The sequence below is a fragment of the Mytilus californianus genome, unplaced genomic scaffold, assembly GCF_021869535.1.
Source record: "Mytilus californianus isolate M0D057914Y unplaced genomic scaffold, xbMytCali1.0.p SCAF_7, whole genome shotgun sequence".
In the NCBI taxonomy this organism is placed as follows: Eukaryota; Metazoa; Mollusca; class Bivalvia; order Mytilida; family Mytilidae; genus Mytilus; species Mytilus californianus.
The window spans coordinates 104,390,556-104,413,503 of NW_026262723.1; the positions used below are offsets into that span (position 1 = coordinate 104,390,556).

At 33.3% G+C, this 22,948-nt stretch overlaps 1 protein-coding gene across 1 annotated transcript in view; it reads right to left on the reverse strand.

Moving 5' to 3' along the window:
• Positions 1-22,948, reverse strand: part of LOC127709607 (uncharacterized) — a 187,467-nt gene that overhangs the window by 101,663 nt on the left and 62,856 nt on the right. Inside the window, exons 39-41 of the mRNA XM_052215208.1 lie at positions 19,096-19,339; positions 8,651-8,768; positions 7,822-8,000 (exon numbers count right to left, since the gene is read on the reverse strand). Coding sequence (XP_052071168.1) covers positions 7,822-8,000; positions 8,651-8,768; positions 19,096-19,339 — 541 coding nt within the window. The remainder of the gene's footprint in view (positions 1-7,821; positions 8,001-8,650; positions 8,769-19,095; positions 19,340-22,948) is intronic.

Genomic DNA, 22,948 nt, shown 5'->3' on the forward strand with positions numbered 1-22,948 from the left:
AGTTGTCTCATTGGCACTCATACCACATCTTCTTATAACTATATATGCCATGTTTGGTTTCATTCTATTCAGTGGTTCTCTAGAAGAAAACATTTGTATGTATTGTCCATAGGGTCCTATGTTAAATGAAGTCCCCTGCTGGCGGCCATCTTGGATGATGGATCGGCTACAAAGTAACAACACTTGGTCAGCACCTCAAAAGGAACATTCATGCCATGTTTGGTTTCATTCCATTCAGTGGTTCTCTAGAAGAAGTTCAAAATGTTAAAAGTAAATGACGATGACGAACGCTGGACGCCAAGTGATGAGAAAAGCTCATTTGGCCCTTTGGGCCAGGTGAGCAATAAGGTGAAAACGATTCAATACGATGGAAAGGATTTTTCATTAAATGGATTATGGGAGTTGTGCTTGTTAGTGTATTAATCAGAGGATTGATAACTATGTATCTGTGTCATGAGTTGCTGGTTAAAGGTAAACTTGTAGTATTTGTACAACTGTATTTATTCTATTTTCGATGACTGTGATCATAAAAATGTCCGATGGAAATGAAACACTTAAGGTTACGGTGTATGGACTATGTTCTTGGCAGCCAAAGGATGTAAGGAATTTTGATTTCCCTGAAAAGACTTATCAAGAAAAAGACCAAAATGTGCGAAGGAAATTAACATTCTAGCCAGAAGTGTCAAGTGAATCATTACAATTTCCAAGAAAACACGAACTAAAGTCAGCTATGCATTCCACAATTCATGTGAAAAGAACATTTTTGCAGTATTAAAGGGAAATCACACTATTTATACTACTAATAATAATTCATTGAAATTTCGCATGTAGACAGATCATATTTATTAAGATATTTTAGGCGAAAAAAAAATTGGGGTCACCGATGTTGTTTTCGAGATATGACGTCATCAAAACTTAAAGAATCGCGTTATAACGAAATATAGAAATACCGCTCTAAATTGTTAAAAAAAGATTAACTTATTGAAAAACTATGTTTAACTGGAATAACAAAAACAGTCAAATGTAACTTGTACCTTATGAACATTTATTTGTCTTGGTTTCCTTATTTTTGAAGACACTTGAACATTTCCCGCCATTTTTAATTGCTATTTATAATAGATTTTTCTTGAAATAAAAAAGAATCTACTAATGTTTTTCCCTTCAAACTTCTGCAAAAGTTGCAGCTTTAGGGAAGATTTTAAAAGCATAAATAAAAAAGGGGGGTCACCGATGTTTTAAATCCGCTAAAACGGAAATAATCTTTATTATTGAATTTTGGCGGGAACTATAACCTTTTAACGTTATAGAACGACGTTGCTGGCATAACAGCATTTCTTGCAACTCTTGGGTTGAATTAAACCTTTTCACTACAAAATATTATATCATTTTTGAACATTTTTAAGGTATTTTGATTATTCATTGATATCTTTATCAATCTATCGAATCGTTAAACATAGATACAATAACAGTTTATTATAAAGTAATTGTCAAAGTTGAAGTCATCTCATTTTTTTAATTGCATTTGTTGTATGGGGAAAACGAATGTTTGCCTCATGCCGTATTATAGAAATAATTTTCGGCTTCCAGATAAAGAATCTTCTACCTCGGAAGACTGAGGGTATCCGGGCTGAAAAGTAACACGTTCCTTTTAGACTGCAGGCAGAATAATTTCGTTACCATAATTTCACTAGCTTGTCCATTCGCACCGGGAAGATAAAACCTGAAATGCCGTGTTAAAAATGCCACAAACTCAGCACTTTAAAAGAAACCTATTTTCGGTAGGAATTTAAAATTGGTTCCGTAATTACACAACGCTTCATAATTTATTCGAACTGTGGAAACCAAATTTTCTTCTGAGTTCTATCATCCCGCACCCATTTTTCATACATCGTTTCATGTTCATTGTACATAATATGTTCAATGTTCATCGCCTGTGTACTAAAACTTTATGTACATGTATTACGTATATTCTATTACCGTTCGATTAATCGCTCAACGTTGGTATGTTATGAGAAATACAATGCATCTGATAATTTAGAGTTAATTGACAATAAAATACACATCGCCATATTGATATCAGGAACATATAATGTTCCCAGTTGGTGTATTTAAAAAAATCTTTTAATTTGTAATAAACGGATCTAGTTTTTTTTCTTGTTCTGCTACATCTATCCGTGTTTCTGTGGACATGTCGATATATTTTATCTAACTCTAGTTTTTTGTCGAGCCTTCGACTTTAGTCGAAAAAGCGAGACATAGCGATCCTACATTCCGTCGTCGTCGTCGGCGTTTACAAATATTCACTCTGTGGTTAAAGTATTTGAAGTTTTAATAACTTTCTTAAACTATCCTGGATTTCTACCAAACTTGGACAGAAGCTTGTTTATGATCACAAGATAGTATCCAGAAATAAATTTTGTAAAAAAAAAAATTTATTTTTTCCGTATTTTACTTATAAATTGACTTAGTTTTTCTGCTAGGAAACAATACATTCACTCTGTGGTTAAAGTTTTTAAGATTTCAATAACTTTCTTACACTATCCTGGATATGTACCAAACTTGGACAGAAGATTGCTTATGATCAAAAGCTTGTATCTCGAAGGAAATTTTGTCAAAATTGTGTACCTGTTTATCCGTATTTTACTTATAAATGGACTTTTTCTTCCAGTCAACATTACATACAGTATGCAGTTAAAGTTTTAAAAACATTTATTAGATCCATAAACTATCCTAGATTTATACCAAACTTGGACAGAAGCTTCTTACAATCAAAAGATAGTATCGAGAGGAATATTTTTATTGATTTTTTTTCTCATTTTTGTTGAGCCTGCGATTATCAGCAAAAGTAGGCGAGACACTGGGTTCCGTGGAACCCTTACGAATTTTTTTATCAGATGACAAATGAGAGTGTGGATAACATTTGATGTAGAATAAGAGTTAGAGTTCCAGCTAAATTTAGAGTTAAAGTTCCAGTTTTATTTTTTGTTCGAATATTAATTCGAGTAAGAGTTCTAGTTAAAGCTCGAGTTCCACTTAGAAACTTCCGAGTTATACTGTAAGATAGAATAAATTCTGGTAAGAGTTAAAATTTTGAGATCTGAGATCCGATGAAATTAAAAGAAAGATTGCAGTTTCTAATTTCTGTTGATGCACCTCTCTTTCTTGAATTGTATATTCTTTTATCACATTTATGTTTCAGTATGGTATAGCCTATGTACTTTTTTTTGCCAAAACTGATTAATGATAGGTACATGTAATTGGAAAATAACTGATTGATTGTGTGTGCCACTTTCAGCACTCTGCTATATCATGTTGGCCATTATTTTTTAAAGAACCAAGGTATCAAGAGTAAATCAGCTACCTCTGTATTAAACAAATGGTTGTCCTTTACAGTCATGATCGGAATCTGACAATCTCCCTATATCACTGTTAGTTGACATGCAAGTGATCACATTGAGTGATGTGAACACGAACCAACATCTGAACTACTAGTTTTTGTTTTGTTTTTGTTTTCGTTTTTTTCTTGATTTTTGCAAAACTTTCAGTGGCAAATATCACATGAATATCAGCACAAAATTTTGTTCTATATGAGATGAATACTCTTTCACAAGACGGACCTTAATGTGATGGTTACAGATTAGCACTCTGAAAGACATGTTACTCTACAAAAAATACATGTGTGTGTATTAAATATTTCTCTTGTTGGAGTCTTGTAAAGCCAAATATACAGTGTGGATTTTTTGTTGTTGTTGTTGTAGGCAGTACGGTCATCAATAGTACAAAAATAACTAGGCATAGTGTTTGATATTCCCAGATTGCTCTGACGTCTTATTTTTTAACTTGCTGGTCGTACAGTTCGCTATAATTGACAGTTTGAAGAAATACAACAAAATATGATTTTTTTTTTGTGCCCAAATTATGTAAGCCTGAACAAAGCATTAAAGGAAGATTGAGTATAATGTACTATATAATACGGTGCTAAATTTTCTTTGATTTCGACAGACAGCAACCGATGTAAAATTTTGTATGCTTCTTTTACAGTGATGTTTAACTGGCGTTATTCTTATATAACGTTTGATATTTCAACAAATATGATTACTCTACGAATCACTCGTGTTCATGTGTTTGTGCCCCCATACCCCCCTTCCCCCCCCCAAAAAAAAAGAAACAAGAGAGAGAGAGAGAGAGAGAGAGAGAGAGAGAGATGACACCAAAGGAACATCGAAACTCATTGTTCTTATTTACATCCCTCTGTTGGAGAGAAAACTACAAATTCCGGAAGCTGTACGCTTACATGCTGTTACTCTTGGTATATTGTTATTTTGTCCAGTATATTCCCACATGCCGCATCGCGACGATACGCTGCCAACAGTTGGGTTACACTAATGACAGGACAATTGCCCGTATTGACCGGATGAGATATAAATAGTCAGAACTTTTTTGTTATTTGATAGATTATTTTAATATTTGAAGACCTTAGAAATATTAGACTATATTTTATGAATATTTAACAAAAAAAAGTTGACCGGACGGATTTCACACTCACTGATGTACGCTTTACAATATTGAACTGATCGACAAAAAGTGTTACTAGTAATATCTCTTTTGTTTTACAATATTTTTCATACAACTAAGAAATCTGCGATATTAATAGTTATCTTACATGAAAATTTAAACTTCATAGTAAAACAAAATGTTTTTCTAAAAAAAAAAGTTGACCGGACGGATTTCACATTCGCCGATGTACGCTTTGATTATACTGAAATGATCGACAAAAAGTGTTATAAATATCTTTTGTTTTTAAATATTTTTTTTCTTCGTGAAACTAAGAAATCTGCGAGATCAATAAATATGTTAATATAAGAAAATATAAACTTTCCAGTAAATAAAAAAAGTTTTTCTACAAAAAAAAGTTGAGCTGACGGATTTCGCTACAAATAATAAAGACCAGATCAACAATAAATGTTGATATTTCTCATATCTACCAATATTTTTCGGTGAAATTAATAAACCTTTAAGAAAAATAATTGTATAAATGGTATTGTATGTAAATACTAACTCAATAATAATAATAATAATATCTTTATTTAAAGAGAGTAACTCATTTGAATTAAACCCAATCGTAAGGTAATTCAAGACCATATCAAGACCACTTTCGGCTATTTTTTTGCCATACATTTTGTCCATTTCGAGTAGCATTTTCATTTTTTGCACTTAAATCAAAACGTCATTTGCTTTCTCTTGATTTAGTGAACGTCCCTTTGAGTGGGCCGCCATTTTAGAAATTAGCAACCTTTACGACGGACTCGAAACGGCGACGTCATAATACGGTCACGGCACTATAGTGGCGCCGAGAGCGATGCGTATAAACAATAGTGTGATTTCCCTTTAAGAGAACATTGCTACAGTGACCTGCTGGACAGAAGAGAGAGAATGTCTAGTTTTTCTTACTTCCTTAAGAAGTCAAGCTGAAGCTTATAATGTGCATTGGTTATCCAATAGTGATATTACAAAATATAACTCTCTTTTGCAAAAAATAGAACTTCCTTTTGAGCACTCTAATATGAAGGAAGCTTACCTAGTTGAAGCAAAATTGTGAAAACGTAAATCTGGAGAGACTTTCGGGGATCTAAGACAATCCATTAAAGATCTGTATAGACAAGCTTATCCTTTTAAGCACTGACAACAGTTAAGAAAAATAGTAGTAAGACTTTCCTTAATGCTTGTGCTGAATGAGAGGAGTTGAGACTATCTGTTAGTTGTTCTCAAACAAAAATGTTTACAAGATGCCATTACGAGTGCCATGGAGGAACAATGCATCAGGATTAGTGAAAAGCACAAGAATTTGGTGAAATAGACTGTCTATTCTGTTGAATATGAACTACAAGGATCGTTATTCTAGGAAAAGAAAAGAAAAATCAGCACAATGAGGAATACATGTTGAAAGAACCCTTAATTACTGCAAAGAAAAGGTTGAAGATAATGTTAAATGTTATAATTGAGGTGAAATTGGACATTACAGAAGCCAATGAGGTCAATTACTGACAAAAAAAGTTCACCGCTGATGAAAGCGGACGGAGAAAAGGCAGTATCACAAGTAAACAAATCACAGTCAGAGTAGTAGGCCATACTCTTACCGTAGCTTATAAGAGGCCTAGCACAAGTGTTGATAATGATATTTCCAGTAGTGAAAGTATGTCTAGAAGGAATATACGTGAGTGTGCAGGATACTCACTAGACGATTCTAAAAGGACATGCAAAACACAGCAAAACAACAAAGAAAAATCAATATAGTGAAGATTTACAGACGAATGACAGGCAAGAGAATGTAGCTGTGATAGCTACATGAAAAGAAATTCAAGGATGTAATTGATAGATTGATTAAGGGATCAGCTATATCTTGGAAAGTTGACACTGGACCCAGGAGAACATTTTTCACAGAAGAGAGCTACTATAGTATAATGCCAGAATGTAGACCTGTGTTGAGCATATATGGAAGTACACATAACATTTTAGTTTTGTTGAATTTTAAGCTGCATTTCCAATTTATATTGGAGGTGTAAAACTTAATCTATTAGGTGAAGATTTTAATTTCAAATTATAGATGTCAATGGAATTTCAACTCAGGATCCCTAGATATAAACGAATTAAGAACTCTGCTTGAGCAAAAATATGTCAATGTGCGATCTAGTAGTGTTATAGCCATGACATTCCTGCGAGATATGAAATAATTGTGAAAGCAAAGCTTAATAGAAAGCTTATCCTGAAGGGAATTCAGAATTACTGGATTTTGTAGTAATTTCATAAAGAAGTATGGATTAGCCATTGTAAGAGTTTTAGTGAATGCATCATGTTTGCATACTTATTTGAGTATCATAAATTCTTATGACACCTTTATTATTCTTTAAAAAGGAACTCATATTGGATTATTTGTTCCAGCTCAAAAAATTGTGAATAACAGTGAAAATATGGAAGAAGGAACGGTTTGTCATGGTCAGGTGGAGGTCAAAGATTCACGGAATATTTTATAGACAGACATGTACAATAATGGGAGAGAAAACCTTACCAAAAGTGAAAGCAAGAAGTTTAAAGAAATTCTGCTAAAGTATAAAGATACTTGCTGTGATTGGGCTGGACAGCCAGCAAAAACAACAATAGGTTTACATAATTTCAAATTGAAAGAAAACATTCCATTAAAGGAACCAAAGAGGAATACCTCTGTATAAACATCATGGAATTGATGATGAAATTATGAAGTATGGGGATAAGAAAGTACAATAGCCCCTGGTCATCAGGCTTAGTGTTAGTGCAAAAGAACTTTTTGGCAACTGTGCATTGATTACAGGAAATTGAAAGATAAGATGACCAAAGATGTGTATCCAATCCCTAGAACAGAGGATAACATAGACACACTGAGTGGAGCCAAGTGGATGTCAAAACTGAGCAGAATTGTTGTGTAATAGAAAAAGAAATGTTAGCAGTAGTATCTTCATACCTCGTTTCATACTGAGAACGGACCACGCTTCACTTACTTGACTTTACAAATTCAAAGACACTGGACGTTTAAATAATGAGATGGATACAACAACTTAGCAGTTATGACTTAAGATTGCTCACATACCAGGTTCAAAGCACGCAAATGCAGATGCACATTCTAGAATAATGGATAATAAAGAATTCTCTGAAAGTGCAATTTACCATAGGATTATGTGTATAACAATTCAAAAGATATAAGTGTTGTTACTTAAAGAAAAGCCTTGTTAACAACTCCCATACTCATACTGTATACTCCACCCTGATGTACTGACAACAGATACTTACAACAGGAGGTGTGGTATCTATGACAACACCATCAGTCTCAAAAGCTGCTACAAATCCTGCCTTGTTAACAGCTCCCACCCTCATACTGTATACTCCACCCTGATGTAAAGACAGACCTGTATGAGTGTAGTGGTTTATATTAACATCAGTCCCAAGATTTAACCATTCACCATAGATTACTGAAACAAACAAATTTATATTACGGCAAAGTAATTATGCAATATTTCAGAAATACCGCTAAAAACAATCTAAGACTTACAAAGTAATACTAAAGTTTTTTTCCTGAATTCCAGTAGCAAAATAAGGGTGTAGGGATTATCTATGAATGCAGAATCATACCTATTTTTACGGTGACAACAAACACAACTTTTGCATTTAATTTTTTGTAATTTGGGCTTGTTTTAACACTCATGAGGTGTTCAAAAATTATGTGTTAACTTTTTCAACCGTAAATACTTATATATGACTTGAAACTTACCCTAGTTTCACCAAGAGACAAAAAGGTTTTTGCCCTGAATTTCCAAGGCAAAAAAGGGTGTGAGTATTATACACAACTTTGTACTATTATGGCCATTGATCTCGAATATCCCAAATTTAAACAACAAGTGAAGACTTCTTTTCAAAATAGTACATTTAATAAGAACATGAATAATTGGTTTTTAAAGTAATGTTAATTTGTGATATCAAATCATGCATATATTGCCTGCTTTTTGGCATGGCTGATCTTTTTTTCTTTTTTCCCTTATTTCATATAAAAATAAGTGGCAAGATTGCAAGTGAGACATCTCTCCACCTAAGACAAAATGGCTTAGAGGGTTAGCAACTATACCTGGAAATATCTGTAATCTCACATCTTCATGATACTGATATATTTGAATTTTGTAATGGTCAAGACCAGACTCTTTGTCTATAAACTCAAAGCTACTGGATAAACTGGTCACATTAGACTGTAAAATATATATACATTACAAATATATACCAATTTCAGAAGAGCTAGTACTGAGTTACAATATTGCCAAGTTTCAACCAAAGCATTATAAATCAAAGCACGAATGTGCTGAAAAAGCAGTTACTTACAGGATTTATGATTTTATAGCCCAGATTGATTATAATCAAACATTACTTTTCAGGAAATGCTATCAACATCAGATATATAGACATTTTTCAATTTATTATTATGGCATGGAAATGATAATTCTATATTGTATTTCCAAAGAACATATTATTACATGAGTGTATTAATGCACAAATATCTTTTAATATAAAATTTTACCATCTACAGAGCAACTTATGAATGACTTTTTCTACAAACAAATTGATTTTTTGTTTTATATTCAACAAAGTGCAATTGAATATTTAGGGTCAATTTTGATTTTCACCATTTGTGGTTATTCACACTAAGTTTAAAAAAAAAACAACACTCCAGTTCGTCATGATGGTTTGGTGTGAATTTCTCTCAAAACCATTGAGTTATATGATGCATCTCTAAGTGTCCACTCTTTCCCAGGAAATCGTTATTCTTCAAAAAATTATTCTGAGCAAAACAGTAAATAATTCCAAGTATGACTCCAAGAATTGACCATGTCAGGTCACCAATTATTGTTTGTAATTGTCTACATCCAACTCTGAGAAAGCCTAACACTACCATATTTTTGTTACGTCATGTATGTAATATAAAAATAAGGAGATGTGGTATGATTGCCAATGAGACAACTATCCACCCAAGTTCAAATGAAGTGGATGTGAGCAATTATGGATGCATGTCAACTCATACCTTTGTCAACTCGTACTCAACCAACTCATACTTTTACCAATTCGTAGTTCTACCAACTCGTACTTTTACCAAATCATACTTCTACCAACTCGTACCCATTTTTGTAGCGTTGTTATTTAATATGATAAATCGTAAATTTAGTAGTAATTTTGTACTTTATAATTGATCTTGTTCGAGACATGTATAGTATACATGTTGATGATCTAGTGGTAAAAATAATAAATGATTCTTGACAATCATGATGGCTTTGATTTGGAATGACGCTTAAATCTCTTTAATTGTGAAGTAACGAATTCATCAGGATTCATCCTTGTTGGTAAATGAGGACACACATCACTTCATCTTGAGCTTGAAATCTGAGGAGTGTTTTGGAAAATTTATTGTTTGACTGATTTTTTCGTTGGGTGTGTGTTGGAGAAGTTTTTGTTTTTTTTGTTTTTTTTTTGGTATCTCTGAAGACTTTAGTAGTTTTTTTTTTTTATAGCATTAAGCTACTACACGAATTAAACAAAGCCAAATGTTTATTCAAAACATTCAATGCATTTACTGAATTTAAAATTTCAAACTTTAAAGCCATATTTTTTTTTCATTTCGGTGAAAAAAGTGATTGTAAAAGTATACCTCTAAGTCAATGAATGGACTTTGATATTCAAAGTGCTGCATTTATTTCGAAATTGATGATTTTATTTACTTCTCAATAAACTCAATTAACCCCAATTTAATCAGTTTTAGGTCCCCGTATAATGACCCTAATAAGTATATTTTATAATTATATTTCAAATCAAAATATTTAACCGTATGGCCGTAAAACCAATACCGTATAGTTGGCTATAAAAGGCCACCGACATGAAAAAGTCCAATACAAATGTAACTAATGGCCTAATTTAAAACAAATCAATTTACGAAAAACAAGTATGAAAGACACGAACCAATGACAACCACTCAACTACAGGCTCCTGACTTTGGTTGCCTATAATTGCTTACATCCACTTCATTTGAACTTTGGTGGATATTTGTCTCTTTGGCAATCATACCACATCTCCTTATTTTTATATACATAAAGAATGTGGCGGGGTTAAACATGTTTGTGAGCACTCAACCCTCCCCTACCCTAGGACAGTGGTGTAACAGCACCACATAAGAACAAACTATAATAAACTGTTAACACAGAGATATGTCTTGCCTTTTTGTAATTTTCATAATCCAAATGTTGAAATTAAAATAGCAATACTTTAACATGTAAATTATGCAAATATTCAAAGTTAATAGACCATGACTGAAAGTACATGGTTAAACAATCTCCATGGAAATGAGATGTGCCAATGCTAATACAACTGCATACCAAATACCATTGACTTATCATAAGTCGTTCCCTTTAAACACAAACTAATACTTGTAAACTATGTAAAAGTTTCAAAGTCAATGAACCATGATGAGGGGGTAGGGCTATATAATCTCCATGGAAACGAGTCTTGCAAATGCCAATAAATTTGCATACCAAATATCACTGACTTAACATTAGTGCTTCATCTTAAACTGATCTAATCACAAACTAATACATGTAAACTAAGCAAAAGTTTCAAAGTTAATAGACCATGACTGAGGGGCGGGGTCAAATAATCTCCATGGAAATGAGATGTGCTAATGCTTATACAACTGCATACAAATTAACATTGGCCTACCACTAATGGTTCCCCTTGAACTGCGCTAATCACAAACTAATACATGTAAACTAAGCGAAAGTTTCAAAGTCAATAGACCATGACTGAGGGGGCGGAGCCAAATAATCGGCATGCAGTACTGCCAACCTCCCGTTTTGAGCGGTAGTCTCCCGTGCAAACGACAAAATTCCGGAAATCTCCCGTTTGCGTCCCCTCCTGCGCAGAATAAAATCTCCAGCTTTCGGATATTTTAACCAGGATTGACCCATGTTCGTATTTCTCTGGATTTTTCAGTACTGTCAATAAAAAGAAAAACAAACAATCGACGATCACTTGAAAACTTTGTTCAGCAGCAGTGTAAAAAAGAAGAAATATAACTGCAAATGTCAAGCAGTTTTGATGACCAAGTTCACTTGGCACAATGAACCTTTATTGTGCACATTATGTTCAATCAACTTTTCGGTTGCTTCTGGTGGTCTGTACGACGTTCAAAAGCATGCTTAGTGTGAGACTCACAACAAAACCAAAATATGGAATTTTATGAGTTATGAGACTAGGAGGTACTGAAAAAGGAAAACAAAAAACAAAAAAAACCCACCTTATATTGATTACAACCATGAATAGAAGAAATAAAGTATATTTATTAAGTCTTATTGTTATTTTTTAGATGAATAAGTGTCCAGGTCATATATCTAGCTTGAAAATGTTGTTCGCGCAAATTCTCCCCCTCAGCTGTCATAGCTGAGAGGGATATTTCCCTCTTTGAAGGTTTCAGAGGTTGGCAGGTATGGGCATGGAAATGAAATGTGCCAATGCTGATACAACTGCATACCAAATATCACTGACCTACCACTAGTGGTTCAACATAAACTAGACCTTATCACAAACTATTACATTGTTGACGCCGCTGCTGCCGCCGGAAACAGCATACCTGTGTCTCACTTTTTGACTCCGTCAAGGCGAGACAAAAATCAGTTGAAAATGGCTTAACCCATTTATGAGGATCCTCCCCAACCTGCTAAAGTAATCCTAATCCTTGTAACAGTTTGTGGGGTTGATATAATGATAATCTAAACACTGGGGAGGATGTGAATTCAATTTGTCTTTGAGTCATTGCTGACCCTGCTGTCAGTTCGGAACCTCTCTATCATGCTGAAGGTCCTTTAATGTCCGCATTGGAGTGTGAAATAATGAGTATTTCTTTGCGGAATTGAGAGTTTATTTAATGACAATGTTGATTTCGTCATCAAAACCTTCCAATTGGTGACAATGTTTTGACAACATTCCACTTTTCTATTAATGCCGGTATTTACCTTTAATCATCATTGACGTGTGCCATTAACAGAAGCTGTATCGAGTAATTAATATTCGATCACTTGTTGATTGTTCTATCAAACTATTATCACTTGTTAATAAACATTGGACATATTGGGCCATTAAATCAAATAAGTTCGATACACTCAGGTTTTTACATTGTCAATTTATAGAGGTAGAAACCCGAGTGTATCAAATTTTTCACATGTCAACTTTGGCACTGTTAGTTTCGGATTTAAATGTGTCCATAGTACACGGATGCCCCACTTGCACTATCATTTTCTATGTTAAGTGGACCGTGAAATTGGGGTCAAAAATCGAATTTGACATTAAAATTAGAAAAGATCTTATCATAGGGAACATGTGTATTAAGTTTCAAGTTGATTGGACTTCAACTTCATCAAAATCTACCTTGACCAAAAACTTTAACCAAAAACTTTAACATGAAGCAGGACAGACAGACGATTGGACGGATGGACGAACAGACACACAGACCGAAAAACATAATGCCCCTAAGTGGGGCATAAAAACAAACTTTTATGGGACCTAATATATAGAAATTGTTTACCTGACAATCACTACAAAAGTCTAAAAGTCTGAAAAGACCAGTTTTTGTCTGAATTTGCATGAACTTTTACTCGACATTCTCCAAAAGTATGACTTGTGTCTTAATTTTACTTGACAAATTCTCATTTATATTAAATTTGTATGAAATTTACTCGACATATTCTCGACATTCTGAATATGGTCTTAAAATTTCTTGACAAATTCATGACATTTGAATACTGTCTTGAAATTTCTCAACATATTCTCGACATTCTTATTTTTTCTCAGTATGGCTTGACATATTCTGAACTTTTTGAATGGTGTCTTAAATTTACTTGACAGTTCTGAGTTTTACAAATCATGACCAATATTCATGATATAACTTTAATCTTTATTTCTCTTTATATGATATACTGTTGTTTCAAGTTACACTTCTTTACAACAAAAATAAAAGTTGGGCATGTAAAGTACATAAAGTAATTGAAAATTTGGGTATATAAATATTTTTACAAATGCAAATATGGCTATGAAATCTAAAGTATAAAATAATTCAAATGTGGGTGTGTTGATATAAAACAATTTCAATGTGGGTTTTTAAATAATTACAAATTTTGATTCCTAAATCTTATAAATTAAATGATTCAAACCAATCATACTGTAAACATATTTCATTCTACATTCAAAATATTCAATGTTGATATGGTAAATAATTATTATACCAAAATGTGGTTTATATAAATAGCAAATTATGATGATATACAAATCATTCATTTAACAGAAGAAAAATTTGTGTAATGTCATCTGTTGGAATATATTAAGTATTACACATGGACAGGATGTTCCCCATAAAATTAAGGTATTCCACACCCCAGAGTACACGCAACTGTCAAATAGAAGTTATTGCTTTACCTGTAATCAGCCATACAACTTATCAGTTGACCGACCATGCCACTACAATTTAAAAAGCTTGTTGATAGATGAAAATGAAAATCATCATTTTGATGAAAAAAAATTGAATTGAAATGGATGTTCCTCATCGAAATTATGAAGTTAATTATTTTAACATAAAAACAAATTGAATAATTCCCAAAGATTAAAAGAAAATTAATATCTACTCCAGGAATAATAAAAAAAATGTAGTTATAATGGGTCCCATCAATGATTTCTATAGAAATCATCGGTCTTATGAAATGGTTCTCAAACAGACATGCATAATATAGATCTAAAAATTTTTTTCTTTTCAGGAAGGAGTTATCACAAATATTCATTTTTGATAAATATAGATTCTACCACTGCATCGAGTGTGATACGATATTTATCCACTCGAGACAGTTAAATTTTCAAATTTAAAACGCGAGGCTTGCCGAGCGTTTTAAATATTTAAAATTTAACTGTCGAGAGTGGATAAATATTGTATTACACGAGATTCGGTGGTGGCATCTGTTTCTCTAATGATTTTCAAACAATACGCAGGCAAATTTATTCCTTCTTTTCGAATGATCTGCAAAAAGATGTGTTCTTTCTATGTGACGTCATCAGGCATGGTCGCCTTTTTTCATGCCGTCACAATAGGAAATTCAGAGGAAAGCAAGAAAATTCGATGTCATAATCGAATTTTAACCAATGAAGAACTGAGATGAAACGAACCACACGTTGATTAAATTTTTTTTTATACAATTGGTGCAGAAAGGGATAAATTGACGAAGAATTAGAGAAAAAATTATAAAATTCAACACTCAAATTTGAATAAAAAATGTTTTTGGGTTGTTCTAAAAAATGAATAAGGTTTTTGAATCAAGATGGGAACAAATTCTTTGACCTAAACGAAAGCCCCCCCCCTCTTTTTTTAGCCACACAAACCCAAAAGATGAATTGTGGGGTCCAAAAGAGATACAAGACACCTATTTTAGTAAAGCAAATTTGACTGGCAGTTTAGCGAACGGCAAAAATCTAAATGCTGTTTGTCAATACCTTTGACTTATATTCCAAGTGAAAACAATTACTTAAATGTTTAATAAAAATAAATCAAAATTAAACTACATGGGGGATAATTCAGGGTATTCCAACTTAGTTGCACCAAAAGGGTATCTTACTATACCAAATTAATCCTTGATTCTTCAAAGTTAAGTTTAGCCATAATAAAAAGGAGTATATAAAAGCAATAGAATGTCATAAACAGTGCAGAATAAGTCTGTTCACATTTCAGGCGAAATTTATACTGTTGAGATAGTGTCAAGACATATTTAAGACTGTCAAGAATGTGTCGAGACATATTCAGACATTATTTAGAATGTCAAGAATATGTCGAGACATATTCAGACATTATTAAGAATGTCAAGAATATGTCAAGACAGATCGAGACAAATTTAAGACAGTCAAGAATTGGTCGAGACTAATCCAGACTCTTATCAGATGATACAGGAAGTGTCGAGAAATTTTAAGACAATGTTCATACTGTCAAGACACTTGTCAAGAAAAATCAAGAACCTTATTAGACAAATTCATTCAAATGTCAAGAATTTTTAAAAATTATTCAGACAAATTAAGAATGTTGAGTAAAAATTCATGCAAATTCAGACAAAAACTGGTCTTTTCAGACTTTTTGACTTTTGTAGTGAATGGGTCTGACATGAAAAACGTGGATTTTTCTTTGAAGAACGTTTGAATGAAAACAAATATGATATACAGTAACAAATGACCACTGAATTACAGGCTCCTGATTTGGGACAGGCACATACTGAATGTGGTGGGGTTAAACTAGATTGAAGGCACCAATCCTCCCCTAACCTGGGACAGAGGTGTAACAGTACAACATAAGAACAAACTATAATCAAAGCCTTAAAGGCTGTTAAAGTAATTGCTGTCAAGTTTATGTTTTTGTGACTTTTATTTTTCATCCACATGTAATAGAGTTTTAAACCTGAAAGGAGTCTTGTCTAGTGAGAAGTAAGGATGTTTTAACTTTATATCAATAAAAGACTTATCCAGCAGAAAGTCATTTTTACAATGTTTTACATTTCCCAGGGGGATGGCACGTTTACCCTACTATATGTGCGGAAACGTATAACTCCTGGAGAAATCATAATAGATTATCTCCTTGTAGACATGGATTTTTGTATCATCTCTTACTCTTAACTTCACATCTTTCACGTTTGGACAGCTCCATTTCATCTATAAGATGATAAATCTTACTGAATTAAAGAACCTTAGTGAGCACGCTCACATACCCCACGTCCCCATATTGTCATTGGAGAAATAAAATAACTGTAAGAAAAAAAAATTGTATAAGAAAAAAAAATTGAATCATAATTTCCTGTCGATATGCACATCTACCTAGTATGTCCTTATTATCTACAAAGTTTCATGAAATTCTGTTGTGTGGTTTCAGAGGAGTTGCGATGACAAACTGTTGCAGAGGTATATTGAAGCAAATAAGTTCAAAGGGGCGTAACTCCTAGAAAAAAAATTGAATCGTAATTTCCTGTCGAAATGCACATCTACGTAGTATGTCCTTATTACCTGAAAAGGTTTCATGAAATTCTATTGTGTGGTTTGAGAGGAGTTGCGATGACAAAAGGTTGCAGTAGTATATTGGGCAAATAAGTTCAATGGGGCGTAACTCCTGGAAAAAAAATTGAATCGTAATTTCCTGTCGATATGTACATCTACGTAGTATGTCCTTATTATCTACAAAGTTTCATGAAATTTTGTTGTGTGGTTTCAGAGGAGTTGAGATGACAAACTGTTGCAGTAGTACATTAAAGTAAATAAGTTCAAAGGGGCGTAACTCCTAGAAAAAAAATTGAATCATAATTTCCTGTCGATATGCACATCTACGTAGTATGTCCTTATTATCTACAAAGTTTCATGAAATTCCGTTGTGTGGTTTCAGAGGAGTTGCGATGACAAACTGTTGCAGAGGTTTATTGAAGCAAATAAGTCCAAAGGGGCGTAACTCCTAGAAAAAAAATTGAATCGTAATTTCCTGTCGATATGCACATCTACATAGTATGTCCTTATTATCTACAAAGTTTCATGAAATTCTGTTGTGTGGTTTCAGAGGAGTTGCGATGACAAACTGTTGCAGAGGTATATTGAGCAAATAAGTTCAAAAGGGCGTAACTCCTAGAAAAAAAATTGAATCGTAATTTCCTGTCGATATGCACATCTACGTAGTATGTCCTTATTACCTGAAAAGGTTTCATGAAATTCTATTGTGTGGTTTGAGAGGAGTTGCGATGACAAAAGATTGCAGTAGTATATTGGGCAAATAAGTTCAAAGGGACGTAACTCCCGAAAAAAAATTGAATCGTAATTTCCTGTCGATATGCACATCTACGTAGTATGTCCTTATTATCTACAAAGTTTCATGAAATTTTGTAGTGTAGTTTCAGAGGAGTTGAGATGACAAACTGTTGCAGTAGTACATTAAAGTAAATAAGTTCAAAGGGGCGTAACTCCTAGAAAAAAAATTAAATTGTAATTTCCTGTCGATATGCACAACTACATAGTATGTCCTTATTATCTAAAAAGGTTTCGTGAAATTCTGTTGTGTGGTTTGAGAGGAGTTGCGATGACAAGAAACAGGACTGACGGACGGACGGACGGGTCAAAAACATTATACCCTCCGCAACTTGTTGCATGGGGTATAATTATGACATAAAAGGAAAACCAACTTATTCAATGTGTTTCTAACACAGGTTCGTTCCACAAAATTATTTGCAAAAACAACATTTCAAGGTCAGTTATTATGAGTCTATTTTTAGATACATAAACCTAGAGAATTACAGGTAATCATTATCATTTGCCTAGAGGGTCATTATATCATTTGTTTACAGAGTGGAGTCTATCAGTATCAACAGCAAATAAGAAAAACCTTAATAAATAACAGGGCCAGTAATTTCAAGAAAGTATTAAAAACATTGTAAGTGTAATTAGAACGCGTAAACTGTGCTACTTTTAATTTAAAACAAATAATGCGAGATAAGATTACATAACTATATAGTGCGTAGTGATTTTACGATAATTTTATGAATGAATGATAATTTTATGAATGAACAAGAGCAACTTGACCTCTTTCAAAAAGAAACACGAATTAAACAACATAAAACCACATAAGAGATAATCAGTCAAATTTTCAATATTAAATCAACAACTGACATGATTCAATATTTTGTTGAAACATCTCAATACGAAATCGCAGGTATAAAAATGCAATGTTTTATGATACTGTAAATTCAGAAATTATTGCGTGCATTTATTATTGCGATTTTGTCATTTTAGACTTAAATGCGATTTTAATTTTAACGATTTTGAGAAAAATCCTGTTTAGTTCATATAAAATATTTCAAAATGCGAGTTTAAATTATTGCGTTTACAACTCTGTCACATTTGTCGCAATAATAAAAACCTCGCAATAATTTCTGAATTCACAGTAGTCAAATGGTTGTCCCCTTAAATTCAAAAATACATCTACAAGAAGATATGTTGAAACTTCACAAACCCACTTATGTTTTTCAACTGTATAATGTATATCATTAGAAAACATACATAAGATTTTCAGAATAACACGAGGAATCTGCTAAAAAAAACTTTGGCTTGATCTGGGTCACAAAGATGGTTATACGCCATAGCATGAAAGCAATTGCTTTAAAAATCAGTTGAAAAGGGCTAAACTCATCAGACTGATACAAAGCAGAAAGACATATAACAAAGACATTTACTATCTGCAAATAAAAATGTGGTCTTTCAAGATCTTTTCGGCAGATTCTTTGAGTTATTGTCAAAGTGTTATATTTGACGACAATATTTCTAGTTCAAATAAAATTAGGACAAATAAGAAAGATTGATGACTATGAATCTAGTTTGTCCAACAATAATGCTGAAGCAGGATTCCCTGATTTGCATCTAAATTAGATTCAAATCAGTAATGCTTTTCCTTAACATATATAATCTTATTTCTGTATATTTCTTTCAAACCTGGAATGTTTCATCTTTTTTCAGCACAGTTCCATCTCCTAGACTGACAAGCTCGGCTGGTGTTAGGTCAACAACAAATCCATCAGTCTCATTGATAATAGAGTTCAATGCAGCATTTGTTGTTTTCAACTTAATCTTAACTTGGTCCTTGTGATGAAGGTGAAAGTTCACCCATTCTATATTATCTGTTTTACTGTGTAAGGTATGCCATTCCTTGACTACTTCATAATCTTCTGTGCTGTTACTGGAAGATATCACATAACAAGATAATGATGTGGATGGACACTAATATAGATGAATGTATGGCCTTCAACAATGAGCAATCCCACAAAGTATATAACAATGTATAAAATGGCCCTGACAGGAAACTAGAGGCTCTAAAGAGCCTGTGTCGCTCACCTTGGTATATGTGCATATTAAACAAAGGACAAAGATGGATTCATGACAAAATTGTGTTTTGGTGATGGTGATGTGTTTGTAGATCTTACTTTACTGAACATTCTTGCTGCTTACAATTATCTCTATCTATGATGAACTTGGCCCAGTAGTTACAGTGGAAAATATTTTGTAAAAATTTACAAAAATTTACAAAATTTATGAAAAAATTGTAAAAAAATTGACTATAAAGGGCAATAACTCCTTAAGGGGTCAATTGACAATTTTGGTCATGTTGACTTATTTGTAGATCTTACTTTGCTGTACATTATTGCTGTTTACAGTTTATCTCTATCTATAATAATATTAAGATAATAACCAAAAGCTGCAAAATTTTCTTAAAATTACCAATTCAGGGGCAGCAACCCAACAACGTGTTGCCTGATTGGTCTGAAAATTTCAGGGCAGATAGATCTTGACCTGATAATCAGTTTTACCCCATGTCAGATTTACTTTAAATGCTTTGGTTTCAGAGATATAAGCCAAAATCTACATTTTACCCCTATGTTCTATTTTCAGCCATGTCGGCCATCTTGGTTCGTGGGCGGGGTCATCGGACACATTTTTTAAACTATATACCCTAATGATGATTGTGTAAAAGTTTGGTTAAATTTGTCTTAGTAGTTTCAGAGGAGAAGATTTTTGTAAAAGATTACAAAAATTTACGAAAAATGGTTAAAAATTGATTATAAAGGGCAATAACTCCTTAAGGGGTCAACTGACCATTTTGGTCAAGTTGACTTAATTGCAGATCTTACTTTGCTGAACATTATTGCTGTTTACAGTTTATCTCTATCTATAATAATATTCAAGATAATAACCAAAAAAGACAAAATTTCATTAAAATTACCAATTCAGGGGCAGCAACCAAACAACGATTTGCCTGATTGGTCTGAAAATACCCAGACAGATAGATCTTGACCTGATAAACAATTTTACCCCATGTCAGATTTGCTCTAAATGCTTTGGTTTCAGAGATATGAGCCAAAAACTGCATTTTGCCCTATGTACTATTTTTTAGCCATGTCGGCCATCTTGGTTCACGGGTTGGGTCATCGGACACATTTTTTAAACTATATACCCTAATGATGATTGTGGACAAGTTTGGTTAAATTTGTCTTAGTAGTTTCAGAGGAGAAGATTTTTGTAAAAGATTACAAAAATTTACGAAAAATGGTTAAAAATTTATTATAAAGGGCAATAACTCCTTAAGGGGTCATCTGACCATTTTGGTCAAGTTGACTTAATTGTAGATCTTATTCTGCTGAACATTATTGCTGTTTACAGTTTATCTCTATCTATAATAATATTCAAGATAATAACCAAAAACGGCAAAATTTCCTTAAAATTACCAATTCAGGGGCAGCAACCCAACAACGGGTTGTCAGATTCATCTGAAAATTTCAGGCCAGATAGATCTTGACCTGATAAACAATTTTACCCCAGTCAGATTTGCTCTAAATGCTTTGGTTTCAGAGATATAAGCCAAAATCTACATTTTACCCCTATGTTCTATTTTTAGCCATGGTGGCCATCTTGGTTGGTTGACCGGATCACCGGACACATTTTTTAAACTAGATACCCCAATGATGATTGTGACCAAGTTTGGTTAAATTTGACCCAGTAGTTTCAGAGGAGAAGATTTTTGTAAAAGTTTACGGACGACGGACGCAAAGTGATGAGAAATGCTCACTTGACCTTTCAGGTCAGGTGAGCTAAAAATGTGAAACAATTCAAAAGTTCAAATGTTCGTCTTCAAACTGACCATTTAATCTTTATAGTGGTTTCTGGTTAAATATAGTAACAAGAGTGCACACCCTGAAATGTCTCGCCTTCTTTACTTACCATTGATTTTATGTTGATAGTCCTAAATATAAAGGTTTACTACAACAATCACATAAATAATTCCATACACCAAATATGCTTTAGATGTAGTTGACCTACTGCACATTCTATCTAAGAAACAAACTTAACCAGGAAAACATAACATTGATCAATGAACCATGAAAATGAGGTCAAGGTCAGATGAACCCTGCCAGACAGACATATATACCTTACAATCATTACATGCTTTAAATATAGCTGACCTATTGCAGATACTATCTATGAAATAAACTTAACCAGAAAAACTTAAGATTGACCAATGAACCATGAAAATGAGGTCAAGGTCATATGATAAGTGCCAGACAGACATATACACCTTACAATCATTCCATACACCAAATATAGTTGACCTATTGCTTATAGTATTAGAAAAACAGACCAAAAAAACAAAAACTTAACATTGAGCAATGAACTGTAAAAATGAAGTCAAGGTCAAATAATACATGCCATACTGACATGTACATCGTAAAATATTTTCATACCATACATCGTATCAAAGCTGCGGGATCTTCGGTTAATGCTATGGCACCACTATCGCCATTCACAATTGCATTATTCTATTCAAGTGCCTGATCAATTGCAATATTAGAAAACAACTTGCTGGACTTACGTACAGTGAAATTACCATTTTCAAATTCCATTGCAACCTGTGGGTGATGTTCATGAAGGGAAGCCATATCTCGGAGATGGATCGATAACCATCGAGCATAATTAACACGATCAAGACCAAACACATACGGTATCATGCTTAATATGGACTGTTTGTAAAGTTTGAAATCTGACTCACGAAATGAGCATACTACTGAAAGCACAAGAAGTTCTAAATTAATAATTGAACACCAGAAACTAAACTGTGGTCGAGATGACTCTCTTTCCTTACACCAGTCTATCAAATCATCAAACGTCACAGAGTCATCAGCTATATTTTCTGCGTTTATGCTTTCATAAGCCGACATTAACAATTCAAACAAAACACATGCAGTTATCGGATGCGCGTGTCTAGCCCTAGGTACATTTGAATCTGCTGTTCCAGGTGTTGCAATATCGACTTCAGTGAGGGCACTTGTCCATCCACTATCACGCAAAAAGTCACCCAGAATTTAAAAACCAGCCATTTCGATGTGCAATCCACCAAACATGACGATAAACTTATCTTTTCCGTACAAATCTGGCCATTCCCACTGAATTTTCTTTGCCAAAACAAAAAGGTGTTGATCTGCAATTATAATTGGTGTTTGTCCGGGATTAAGAAAGTTAACCACCTCTTTAACCTTATCCATCGAATGCTTGATCATTGCAACTGAATAGTGGCATCAAAGTCATGGTCATTGCTTCCCAGAGTGAAGAAAGGGGAGCCTCTATGTCACATAAAAATCAATTGTAAAATTGTTAAATTTAATTCGGCAACTTGGATGGTATTTTGCCTCATTCATTGTTAAAGTGCTTTCAATTCCGGAACTGTTGTTTTACCTTCTAACGTCTAGTGGTATAGGTAAGCTATTCATTTCGTGAAACTTAGGAATGTTTGTAGCCA